The sequence below is a fragment of the Vidua macroura genome, chromosome 2 (genome assembly GCF_024509145.1).
Source record: "Vidua macroura isolate BioBank_ID:100142 chromosome 2, ASM2450914v1, whole genome shotgun sequence".
Classification (NCBI taxonomy): Eukaryota; Metazoa; Chordata; class Aves; order Passeriformes; family Viduidae; genus Vidua; species Vidua macroura.
In genome coordinates this window covers 114,703,167-114,716,290 of record NC_071572.1, presented here as the reverse complement: position 1 = coordinate 114,716,290, position 13,124 = coordinate 114,703,167, and the positions used below count along the sequence as shown (strand labels likewise).

The 13,124-nt window shown below is 39.0% G+C and overlaps 1 protein-coding gene across 5 annotated transcripts in view; it reads left to right on the top strand.

Moving 5' to 3' along the window:
- Positions 1-13,124, top strand: part of EPHA3 (EPH receptor A3) — a 177,804-nt gene that overhangs the window by 134,297 nt on the left and 30,383 nt on the right. For 4 of the 5 annotated variants that reach the window (XR_008435637.1, XR_008435636.1, XM_053969688.1 and 1 more), the window contains exons 7-11: positions 344-506; positions 1,992-2,094; positions 2,545-2,612; positions 6,254-6,379; positions 10,921-11,106. Coding sequence is in view for 3 of the 5 variants with exons in the window: in XM_053969688.1 (XP_053825663.1) it covers positions 344-506; positions 1,992-2,094; positions 2,545-2,612; positions 6,254-6,379; positions 10,921-11,106 (646 nt within the window). In the remaining 2 variants the exon portion in view is untranslated. The remainder of the gene's footprint in view (positions 1-343; positions 507-1,991; positions 2,095-2,544; positions 2,613-6,253; positions 6,380-10,920; positions 11,107-13,124) is intronic. The other variant, XM_053969690.1, reaches the window with a different exon arrangement.

Below are 13,124 nucleotides of genomic sequence, written 5' to 3'. Positions count from 1 at the left end.
CAAATCTGATTTATGTTTTTTTAAATAATCTTTTAATAATTTTCTTGTTGTATTACAGACCACGGACAAAATGATGCAAAACCATTTAATAAAATGTCATAAACTCAGCATGTCTAGTATTCGATTTACAGCACAATACCATAGCAAATCTGATGATTTAAGATACCTTGTTAAAAGATGATTGAAAATGAATGTTTGCACAAGCATTTCTTAGGCTACAAATGTTCAAAAAATACACCAGTCGTCTCCAGGACGTTTGTAGTAATTTAGTACCAACCACCTCTTTTTTTTTTTTTTTTTTTTTAGGGTGTGGTTTTAATCTGATAATGTCTTTTTTCAAAAGCAGGAACAAGAGACAAGCTATACTATTCTGAGAGCCAGGGGCACCAACGTGACCATCAGTGGCCTCAAGCCTGACACCACCTATGTCTTCCAAATCCGAGCCCGGACTGCAGCTGGATACGGGACCAGCAGCCGCAAGTTTGAGTTTGAGACCAGCCCAGACTGTATGTATTTGTTCAAATGGTTTTTGCTGACATCCTGCCCAGTTCCTGACTGATCTCAATGGCTGCTTTCACTCCTTCTCTAGCTGAGGAAATGTGTCTCATAACTATTTATGATGTGTCTTTCTTGGTAGCATTGCTGGATAACTTTATGTTTTATCATTAAACTTGAAACGGGCTATAAAGAGTATCCCAGAACTATCACAGGTGGTGTTTTCTTCCATTCCCTCCCCTACTTCTACCTCAGGCCAGAACTGATGCCTTGCTAGACCTTGGCTCTTGCTGAGGGAGGAAGTGTGATAGAAAAACAAAGAGTAGTGTCAAGCCAAATCTTTAACCCTGGTTCTGTGTATATTTGAGATATGTTATGTATTTCATCCCTACTTCTTCCTTCTCCACCCTAGCTCTTATTCTGAAAGGCAAACGAGCTTCATGTTTATGTTGAAGAAGAGTTACAAATTGCTGTTATGGTGACTTGCAGCTTTGGTATTCTAGTTGAAACTAGAACTGAAGTTAAGACAATTACAGCAAGGAGGAAAAAATGAAAAAATCAGTTGCAGAGATAAAAAGCTAACAGTTTAGAGGTTAATGAGTTTTCTGTGCAAAGTAATGTTACCAAAAGAAGGGGAAATGGAAAAAGTAGAAATGTGGAAGGAGACAGTGGTGCACATCTCAATAATAAGCATACAAGTTACCCAGATGACCAACAAATGGCATAAGTTTGTTCCTGTGTTACCCAGTTAGCATCACTGGGTGCAGCTGTGCTGTGTAATAGGCACAGATGGGAATGGTGTGACCCTAAAGAGAGGCTCTCTAACCTGTGTGGGCCAGGAATGGTAGCTGGAGACTGGTCCTCACACCAAAGCTCTAAAGCCATGCTGTCATTTTGTGGCAGTCTAAAGTTCCATGCTCAGGGACCACAGGGAGATACCCAAAATAAGGCAGAAAATAGCCCTTATTTTCCCTGTGGACATGTGTGCCTGCATGCCCTGGCTTTCCACAACCTTCACATGGATATTGTCAGGCTTAACTGGGGAACTTAGCTCCTAAAAGCACTTTCCATCATACAGAAGGGGAAGTGAAGGTGATGATTATGGGATTTCTTGCCAAAGAAATCTTCCTTGCTGAGCATGACATAAAGCATGGCATACATGACATGTATGTTTGTATTTATGTATATGTTTATATATTAGCATCAGTTTGCTAGCAGTTGCTACAATTAGCAAGAGTAAAAACTGAGAGTAGCAGAAACAACTTTGGTAAATGGGCAAAGATGGCTGGAGTCTTAAGTTTTCTTCCCGTTTGATGAAAAATTATTTTTCTTCCCTTATTTGTTTGATGAAAAAATTATGTCCTGGATCAAATATCTGCCAGGAGACCAAATGCTGTATAATGATGCCTGTCCCCTGTGTGCATGTGAATTCTGATGTCACCAATGAGATGTGAGTGTGTGAGGTCATTTACCTGCCTTTTGTGTTGCCTTTGCAGCCTTCTCCATCTCCAGTGAGAACAGCCAGGTGGTGCTGATTGCCATTTCAGCAGCAGTGGCCATCATTCTGCTCACAGTGGTGGTGTATGTCTTGATTGGGAGGTGAGTCTGGTGTTTGATTTGCACATTTTCTCCTGCTGCCATGTCCCAGGGGGGCCCTGGTGACAGTGGCACATGGGGTGTCGTGGTGTGGCTGCTTTTTAATCCTCTGTCTGCTGCCCAGGAGCTCCAAACACTGCTCACAGTCAGTAATGAGCCCGCTCACGTTAGCAGCCCAAATCATGCAGCAGTTGTTAAAAAATGCTATAAACACATTCTCAGGCAATTGTAAAATTAAACTGTAGGGGTCAAAAATCAACAAATCCTCTCATTAGCCAATTTCCTCAAATTCCCTGAGAACATCACATGCCTCTATAGGGCACAGAGAATGTAAATATCATTAAACTTTCAAACAGGCATTTAATTGCGCAGGGAGAACATTCTATTCTGTTTCCACCTGCAGTTAACACATAAAATTCTCTGTATTCATTTTTTTTTTCTCTTTGCTTGTAGATTCTGTGGATACAAAAAGTCTAAACATGGCACTGATGAGAAAAGGCTGCATTTTGGGAATGGCCATTGTAAGTTACTGAAGCCTTTTAATGCTTCCAGATCTGTTGAATTCCTCCCCTAGGTAACTGATATTTTTCAATTAAAAAAAAAAAAAAAACAAGCCATACCTCACTTAAACCAAGGTGAAATTAGGAAGAGAATTATCCCTTCTCTTGTGGGTAAGGAGATTTTCCCCAAACAATTATTCTTTGTTTCAACTTCTTTCATCTGTGTTCAGGTTAGTAATGAGCCAAACATGTCTATGTTCAAACAACGTATGTGGTTGGAATTGTGATTCTGGTTCTGCTGTGCAGCACTGAAATCCAGACTACAACTGCAACTTCCTCGTTATATAAAGTCTAAGAAACATATTTTCCTTTCCCAAAGCAAAATATAAATAAATATATTGATGAACACTAAAGCCACTGTGAAAATTTCTTGCTTGACAAAGTTCACCTACAAATAACAATAACAATCTGATTCTGGATCCTCTTTGCAATGTCCATAACTTTGTTCCACCAGAACAAAGATCTGTTTTGATAGCCAAAGATCAAGATATCCATAGCAGAGCTGTGGATCCTGAAGGTTGGCTCACAGGCAAAGTTCCATTCATACACCCTTTAAAACAGGAAAAAATAGTTTTGGAGCAGGAGAAGTTGAAGGGAAAGGAAGGTGATAGCCTAATTCCTGATCAGGAATGGGAAGATTACTTAGTTTGTCATTTAATCGCTGTACTTAGGATTTTTATATCCTTACAGGCAAAGATAATGCCCCTTATAGACACCAAGACAAGAAAATCCTTTTTTTCACCCACATAATTCTTGATATCTAATGAGTTTTTGTTTAATAAGAAGCAGTAGTTCATCTTTTAAACTGTTTCAGCTCCAGATGAGTGTCCTGCTACACCGTGTAAACCATGGTTGAACCATGTATTTCTGTTTTTTATCATGTTGTAACATTAATATCTGTGGGGGTTTTGCCACACAAAAGTGGCACTTGCTATTTGCAAGAAAATAAATACATTATGCTGGTACCATAATCAGGAGGCTCCTCCCCAGATATAAGTGAATTAACATTTTAATGAGGGATTTACCTGCAGTAGCTGGAAATTAGAGCTGCTCCCCAATCCTCGTGACAATGGAATAAGTGTTCTCTGACTGTTCAAATTATTATTCTTTAAAGTTCCCTGCCCCTCCTTATCTCCAGAGAGCCAAGAGCAGGAATATCCATGATTTCTGTCTCCTTCCCCAGCGCTGTCAGGGGATACAAAAGCTGCAGCCCAGCAACTGCTAACCAACTATTCTCAAAAAAATCTCTAAGGTTACATGTGGCCCATAGAATTAATGCTTCATCATCCAAATTTAATGAGGTTATAAAATAAAAACAGCCAGTAAAATAAGTGTCACAGACAAATAACAGGTCAGAATTTGCTCTCCTTGCTCCCACACAATGGAAAGTTGCAATCACTATTCTTAAACATGGCAGTGCTGTTAAATTCCTGTGGATTAAATTGCTTTTAATTTGGCTTTAGATATTTATGTACTGTTTTCTGAGTAGTGCCATGCTGATTCACTATGCAGTAAGAACAGATCCAATCATGGGCCTGGTATGTCTGTTAGAAGTTCTTGAAAATTATTTGTTATAGATTTTGCAGATATTTCTCTGTTAGAATTTGTGAGTATGTACGTGTGTGGCTGTTGAAATTTTCAATCTACCAAATTACAGTCATTCCCAAAGAATAAGAAAATTGCTCCTATGAACTAAAAAAGGACAAAGTAACTTCCATGGCTGTCGTAAACTTTCAGCATCTTATATACAGCAGCTGGTTTATTTCAGTCAGTTTACTCTGAATTACTTTTAAAAAGGCTCCAGCCATGAGCTATTCCCTGCAGCCTTATTACAAATCCTATAATATTACTTCAAAGGAACAAAAATGTTTCACCTCCTCAGATCCTCTCCCTTTGCCTTCTCTGGCTGGGCCTTTTTATTTTTTTGCTACCTTTAGGGCAATTTGTGCTGTTCAAATGAAAATGTAAATTATTATGTTTGCACAGAATGAGCTGTAAAGTAGTGCAGCTTAACACATGTGCACGTGTTTATTATCTGTATTTCATGACAGAACCCAGTTACTGCACAGGCTGCCCTTAATTATTGGTGTGAAGGGATTATTCTCCTTGCAGCCACCATCACCTGATCTTGGGAACCTCTGGGGTCAGCATTAAAAATCCCAAGCCAAAAACCCCACAGTGCAGAAGCTTTTAATTGTTATTTTTATTGGGGATGTGAGGGGGCCTGTAATGTACATTCAGCATGGACGGGAAGGAGCATTTACAAGATTTTTAACCAACAGCAATATACAGCCAATTACTTTTTGTTTTACTTGCAGGTAATTCTGTAATCATCAGGCTCTTGAAGGAAACACAGTTGGCTTTCAATGCTGTGCACACGCAGCCCTTGTGTTGGGAGCATGGCTCTTACTTTGCATTGTTTTCAAGGCAATTAGCTTGGGAACTCAGTTTTATCATTTTTTTGTCAATTCTGAGGCCAATAAATCCCCATAAAATTGATTTTTTTTCCTTTTTTTTTTTTTTTTTTTTTTACATACGCTTTTGCGTTGTTTGATAAAACAAATTTGTGCTCTCATGGTCCAAAGGTTTTTTTTCCCCATCTTTGCAACCCCTGCAAAAAAAGGTTTAACTATTTTAGCAGTGAAAGAACTGCTGCAGCATAATAATGCTAAGCTGGAAAGGATATTACTGAGTGGGTTAGAGCAGTGTTTGTTGAAGGAGTTAATATCTTTTACAAGACCAACTGGTACAGTTAGGGAAAGCTGGAATACATGTCTGGGAATGTAGGGTTTGTGTCAGAAGCAGAAAACTTCAAGCTGGGTATTTCACTTTTTGTTAATAAAACATATTCCTGTTGTAAAATGAGTACAACAGAGGCAGGCACAGAAGGAACTGGGTGCAAACACAAGCAAGGCTTTGAGGCTGTGCTTTGCTTTCAGCTTTTTTGTCGGAGGCAAAGGTTGGCAATGATCTCTTCCAGCAATCCCTAGCCAAGAAACTCTAGAGGGGGCCAAAACAATAACTTGGGTGTATGGGGAGCAAAGCTCTAGAACCAGCCTTTATTCAGAGCAAGTATCAGCCATCCTTGAATGTTCTGGCAGAGAGATTGAGGCAGGGGTGCATTTTTTTTAATGTATAAGTTTCTTATTATGCATCTTGTTGATGGACTTAGGGGAAAAAAAAAACAAAACTGGAGTTAATCTGATTTCTTAATATATTCCTAAGAACTTTTCAGACTGACTGTAGCAACACATTTTGTTCCTTGCCCCTTTTTTGTTGCTTTGGAAGGGTCATTTTAAGGCAGCATCTAAATGTAGCAGCCTGGGAGGGATGAGTGGTATTATAATATTGGAAAAGCAGTTAAATACTGCAATTGCAGATATTTGAAATGGGTTGTCACACTTCTCTGCAGGACATTAGTGTCTGGTTTCATGCTGTACAAATATTCTGAAGGCCCAAGAAAACCAGTTTGATTTGAAGAATTTCCTTCCTTAAAGGAAATTCTTTCCTTCCTCTTCCTTCTCTTGATTTGGTTTCTGTTGTCTCAGGAGCTTTTTTTTAAGTCAAAGTAACATTTTCTCTCTGAATTTGTTTTTACACAGTAAAGCTCCCAGGTCTGAGAACTTATGTAGATCCACACACATATGAGGATCCCAATCAAGCTGTGCATGAATTTGCCAAGGAACTGGATGCTTCCAATATATCCATTGATAAAGTAGTTGGAGCAGGTAATGACCACCAGATATATTGAAGTAAAGATAGATTTTTGCTGTGTATATACTGTTTTATGTCTTTAGGTTCATAGTTGTGACTGGAAAGAAAATGTTCTAGAAAGTCTTCAGATTAGCAGGTGACATTTACAGCTCATTTCAGTGCAAAGTTAAGAGCACACAATTTTCTATTTCTCTTTTTTTTTTTCCTGAAAGAAAGGAGACAGAAAGACAGCTTTTCAAAGGACACCAAGCCCATAGTTGAGTGCACCACTGTTGGAAGGGAAAAGATCATTTGGCCTCACTTCTATGTTTCTCTTTAAAATCTGTCAGCACAACACAGAAAATGTTATCAACTGTGAAGATGTTTTCTTTTTTTTTTCTCTTTCCCCATAAAAGGACTCTTGACTATTATGCCTTGAGTGAAACCACAAACTCATTTCATACCAGTCACCACACATCCATCAGGCTGCAGTGACCTTTGGTCCTTGGATTGATTTTGTCACTGCTTTGGATTTGAATTATTGATTTAGGAGGAAGGGGTTGTCTGTCCAATATCTGGTTGTCTGAGCCATAAAGGTGCCACAGGTTGTTGGATTTACAGGAAACAAGCTGGTGAAGTGATCAGATTTTGTAACAGAGGAGCCAGATTACAGAAATATTAATTACACTGAGTGTTGCAATGGTGCTCCTGATGGAATGTGTGCTTCCTCCTTGAAGTGGCAGATTGTCTCATTGAGCCAGAAGATCATGGAGTTTTACCTTTCCTCCTGTATTAAAGCATTTATGAGGAGTACTATTGGTTTTTAATCCATTGAAAAATACTTATTCCTTTGTTATTGATTTTTTTGGCTTCTCTCTAAGTGTACGGTTTGAATTAAAGCCATGAGATGTGAGAGACAGACTCCGAGTGCACAGCAAAAGATTTTCAGCTGGAAAAAGTGTAGAACCCAAGGTACTGTACTCAGTGCATCTCCTAAATCACCCACCAAAAAAAAAAAAAAGGAACAGTTTTCGTCCTCTCCTCCTGAAGCTACTCAACTGTTGTTGAAGTTATTTTATGGAAAGGTGGAATCCGTGTTTCTTGCTGGTTTTAATGTTGCCCCACAAGAGTGCACTGTTCTCCATCCTCTTCAGTCAGATCTGCTTGCTGCACATAGCAGGGAATTTGTGTGGGGATGGAGAAGGAGGAATACTCTGAATTTAAGCCCAGGAGCAGTATGTTTCCTTGTAAGACTTTCAGGAGCCTCACAAATACAGCTTTCTAAATTTGAGCTGTATGCAGTATATGAATCTAGAAAAGGAATTCCTAAAGATCATGCCATATTATACATTATTCTGACCTATTTTTAGTCAAGATGCACAGCAGAATAAGAAGCCAAAATTTGTCAAATAGAACCTCTGGAAACAGAGGAAAAAATTTTGAGAGGCTCCAAAAAAGGACTTTGTCCTAAAGGAGTCAGGTGTTTTAAAAGTCTCCCTGCTCCACTGCAGTGACAATCACAGGTTATTCTGGGTTGGAAGGGACCCCCAAGGATTGTGGAGTCCAACTCTCAAATGAATGGCCCCCACAGGGATTGAACCTGGCCCTTGGCATTACCAGCCCCCTGCTCAAACCAACTGAGCTAAGTGGCAGAGGGTTCCTGCAAGCTTTTTACATTGAAACTTGCACTCGAGCTGTGATAACATCTTTTTTTGGGCACCATAACTCAATTCACATAGTCTGGAGTATATAAGGCATTATAGTTAACATTTCACATAGTCTGGAGTATATAAGGCATTATAGTTAACACTTCCTCTTAGCAGTTGCTTGAGATGCCATCAGGAAGAGCCAGGCAGGGAAGAACAGATGGAAATCAGGCCACAGAGGGCTGGGAGCTTCCAAAATGAGTTTGTGGCATCACTTTACACTGCTATCACCCTCAGCACGTGGTAGCTTTCACATTCAGAGTTCTCTGAGGCAACTTCTTCAAGGAACACTTCTCCCCAAAACCAGAAAGGCATTTCCTGCCTCTTACTGAGTCAATGACTTGTTTGAGTGAATGACTTGGTCTCTTCCTGCCCTTGTCCTTTGCAAGGCAAGTGTGAATGAAATTATAAAAAAAAAGACAGGGGTTTGAGAAGAAGGGATTCATTTAACTGCCCTGAAGTGTGACGTAAGTAATGAGACCTTCAAGTCAGGCAAGCAGTCTCGACATTCTGAAGTGCTCCAAGCAGTTTTTCACAGCTTCAGCCAGAAGCCTCTGAGAAGAGAGGGCTTTCAGAGCTTACATAGCTTTGAAAACATACACAAATGCAATAAGGAAATATTCTTATCCAAAAGAACCTCAAGAAAAACACAAGGGACTTTAGCGGGAGGCTAAGCATAAGAAATTTGAGGTCAGAAGCCACTTTTTTGGATTTTTCTTTGCAGTAATTTTTTCTTTTAAAATAACTCACTTATTTTTATGGATTCAGTTCAACAAACCACTTCAGATGTTTAAATCCAACTGGGCAGTAGGAGAATACTAAAGAAAGTACTTTCTTGATTCAGGGTGGATTTAACTGTGTGCTTTACTGAACAAGAAAGGAAGCATTTGCTTTTCTTCCAAAGAAGAAATATACTTGTAGCACATCTTGCTTATCAAATTATTCACAAAAATTCAGGGGCTACCTGTCTCTGAACTTACTGTGAAGGTTTGCAGTGTCCCAGTGAACATGGCTGATGTTTCCAAGGTTTATAAAATGTTGAACTTTGGTGCCTCTCCAAATCTGAGTGAGTTCTCTGCACAGAATTAAAATGCAGTAAAGTGAAGAGTAGCTGATTTCACAGAATCTTCATTTACTCTTCTCCTGAGTCCAAATGCACAGCAAACACCATCCCCTGATGCACTAAATAACCTCTTTAAAAAGAAATTAGGATATCCTGAAGGGAGATCTTTGTGCCATGAGCAGCCCTCCTAAATAGTCCCTATCAGCTTCCCACGTGTAAATAGACATGCCAGTCAGCAGGGCAGGTTATTCAGTCATTATGTGTGTGGTGTAGTTAAAAATAAATGCCTCAGGAAGGCTTTGTATGAAAAGCCACCATCCTCATATCTTACATTCAGTGCCATGCTTTCCACTCAAACACAAGGCCTTGTTCCTCCTAAACAGTGTCTGGTGGGACCCAGACACTGGGATCATGTAGTAATAATTTGCAGGAAAAATTGTGGTGTAACTGCATGGGTCACTGTGGGTGTTGACCAGATAAATGTATTTAGCATCCATGCTGCCCTGGGTATAAAAAAATCATAGGTTAATGTAGTTGGGCTGCCTGGGGAGCTCTTTCCAGTGAAATCATTTTCCAAGAAAGTGAACCTGCTTTATATCCATAGACAACAGCAAACTTCATTGCTAGAAAGAGCCCATCTTTTATTCTCTTGCAGCATCTGCTGGCCTTGAGGTACTTTTGGAATCTGATTAATCACTCAAGCTCTGGATTGTTCAGCCATGGCTAAATGGGACTGTGTTGATGGACATTACCCATAACCTTTTCCTTCCCAGAAGTTAAACAAATATCAGATACACGATTCCAGCTTTAAAATGAAGGATTGATTGCTGGGCTGCTGGCTGAAATCATAGCTAAAATCTCCATTGACAGTAACTATAAAATAGTTCTAAGAGCTTAGCTTGTTACAGTTTTTTTGACCATTAAAACATCAAGAAAATGGAGTTGGAAGCTGGGTGCTGCGAGATTTATTTCAATAATTTTTTTCCCTTTCCCTCTGTTTTCAAGATGTGCTTTGGTCTTCCTATTTTGTGGTGCTCTGACAGCATTGAGCTGGGGCTGGTGTTTGAACTCCTGGTAAAGTATAATGGTCATTTGGGCTTGCAGAAGTTGAATGCTTTTAATTAGGTCAGAAAAGAGCTCAACTCCCATTACGTACTAGTAGCAGCTTTTAAAATTTGTTTTCTGAGCTGCTGCCTGTCTTGGCAGCCTGAAATACAAACAGTGTTAGAATCAAAGGATGTAATGTCAGTGCTTTTTAGCATTATGTATGCACATAAAAATATATCTTCCTGTTAGTGGTTATTACCTTGGTAGTACAGTTCTGTGCCTAGAGGATGAAGCAGCTGGTGGTAAGATATGGTGATACTAATTTCTATGTTGTTGACTCAAATCTAGCCTGGGTTAGCAACAGAGAAAGGTCATTGCCCTGCCACACAGTTATTCAGGCCTTTTTTGATTAACTTGGCTGTCTTAAAAAAAAAAAAAAATTCAGAAAAGAAAAGCTGAAAAGGGGCACTGAAATCAGTTGCTGCTCAAATAATAATGTATTGAAACTTCCTTATGTGATTTGTGTAAAAATTATTCAACTGAAAAAAGATTTCAAGTGAGGTGTCTTCTTCCAACAGTTTTCTATATATTTAAGACTTTCTCTTCTGAATGCTAAGATGATTTTCCTTGTAGTCTGCTCTTGAATATTGCAAAAGGATAAACCAGTATATACCACATTCCAGGGGCTTTTTTGAATTCCTTGAATCCCTATGGAATAACCACATTTCAGCTTTTGTCACTTTTCCACTCTCCTTTTTAGGAGAATTTGGAGAAGTGTGCAGTGGACGCCTGAAGCTGCCTTCTAAAAAGGAAATTTCAGTGGCCATCAAAACCCTGAAAGTTGGCTACACAGAAAAGCAGAGGAGGGACTTCCTGGGGGAAGCCAGCATCATGGGCCAGTTTGACCACCCCAACATCATCCGACTGGAGGGAGTTGTCACTAAAAGTAAGAAATTCCAGCCTAAATAATTCTCTGATTTGCTGATCAATCAAAGGAGAGCAGAAGTGAAGTAATGCCGGTTTATGCTCTGCAAAAAGCTCAATAATAAATTGGCAGGTTTAATGAACTCCAGAGTGAGGAATTGCTCCAAAAGGGCCAAGAGGCACGGGGTGATGATGTGGTAAGGAGTCGTGGAGACTGATGAGCTGAGGCTTCTTAATTGCACTGAACTTCACTGTGTTCTGCTTTCAGCTAAGTCATTAGATTTGTCATTAGCACTAATTAATGAGCAGCCAACCTGGTACAACAACCAGTTCTAGTGAATTGTTAAATAAGGCCAAACTTTTTTTCCTAGATGGTTTTCATGCAGGGGAAGTACTCCATGGGATATTCAATATGTGCCAGCACGAGGTGTGTAAAAGCTCTAGAATTCCAGAATTCAAACATCTTGGTAAAAATCTCAAAGGAGAAATCTTGAGGATTTATTCTGTCAATAGTAAAAATAATTTTATCTCTGTCCTTATATATATATTTACTTAAATGCCTTTTCTAAATCTGCTTTTGGGTGTTCATGTTACAGGTTTGGTTGGTTTTCCTTTGTTGGTTTCTTGGTTTTGTTTTTTTTGGGTTTTTTTTTTTTTTTTGGTTAAAGCATATTCTTGGTCTTTGTTTATGATAACAAATAACCTTCTCTTTTTGAGACCAAAAAATTTAACTGAAATCTCCATGTACGTGTGGCACTTTTCTTGGAAAAGTAATATATTTCAACAACCCTCTTCAGCCACACTTTCTATACTTCCACTGCAGAATGAAGCGATACATTTAGCAATCAAATTTATCTACCTACATTAGTTATTAAGTGGGAGATCAATAAGATTTTATATGAGGCAATCTTAAAAAAAAAATTGAGTGCTCCAAGATTTTTCAGGGGAGTGGAAAAAGTTGGTAGGATATTTTCTTGTTCATCCTAGAGGACCCTGCTAGCAAAGCAGCTCTTTGCAATTTCAGTGATCAGCTTGGAATTTGCTGAGGATGTTTCTAGTTTAACTGGATAGAAACATGCCAAACACTTTGGGTTTAAGTAGATGGTTTTATCAGTTTGAAGAAAATTTTGGTTTTTAATTGTGTCATTGAAAATTTCACAAGGATAGACATAAAAAAATTTCATAGCATACTGCTGAAAAGTATAAGAAATGAAAACCCCACCAGAATATGTCTAAAAGTCACTAGTGAAAGGTATGTAAAACACTACATGTTATGAAGAGCCATAATTATAATAATAATAATGCCTTCTTTATGTGTGATTCATGAAAGTCTATTTTGTTGATTTCAATAACAAAGAAATTATTGTTTATCTTAGGTCTCACAGTCCTATTAGGAAAGGTCTGCCTGCATAAATTGAGGTTTATCTCCTGCTTTGTAGTGACACACATTTTGTACAGTCAGAATAAGATTTGCAGTCACAAAATCACTTGAAACGCCAGCACCAGTCTGCACTGAGCTGAGCTAAAATCTCTTTTGTTACATTTTGTATTCCTGGAGCACTTGAGACGATAATTTAATTGCTGTACAGGCAGGAATTTGTGCGTTGCTGTTGAATGTGCTTTACTAATTCTCTCTGTACTCTGTGTAAGTGACTTTTAGTGAGTTTGCTACTCAGGTGCATTCGCAGCACTGCTGTCTGCTTTGGGGGACTGGGGGAGGAGGTCAGGAGTGCCAGCTGGCCATCAGTGAGAGAGCAAACTCTGAATATTCCCAGCTGAAGCCAATAAAACCTCAAGGGTACAACACCCTCTCCAGACAGCTCCAGAACAGGAGCTGAGAAATCTGCTCTGGAGCTACTTGTCTCCATTTCACTGGGCAAAAGTATATGGCACAAACTAAACATAATAATAAATATAATTATTTGTTTTACTAAACATTCTGCAGGGTGATAGAAGGACAAGAAGCTTGGGAATTTGGGGGGTTTTTTGTTTGGTTTTTTTTTAACAAATCAATCACCACATCAGGCTTCCAGCCTCGCC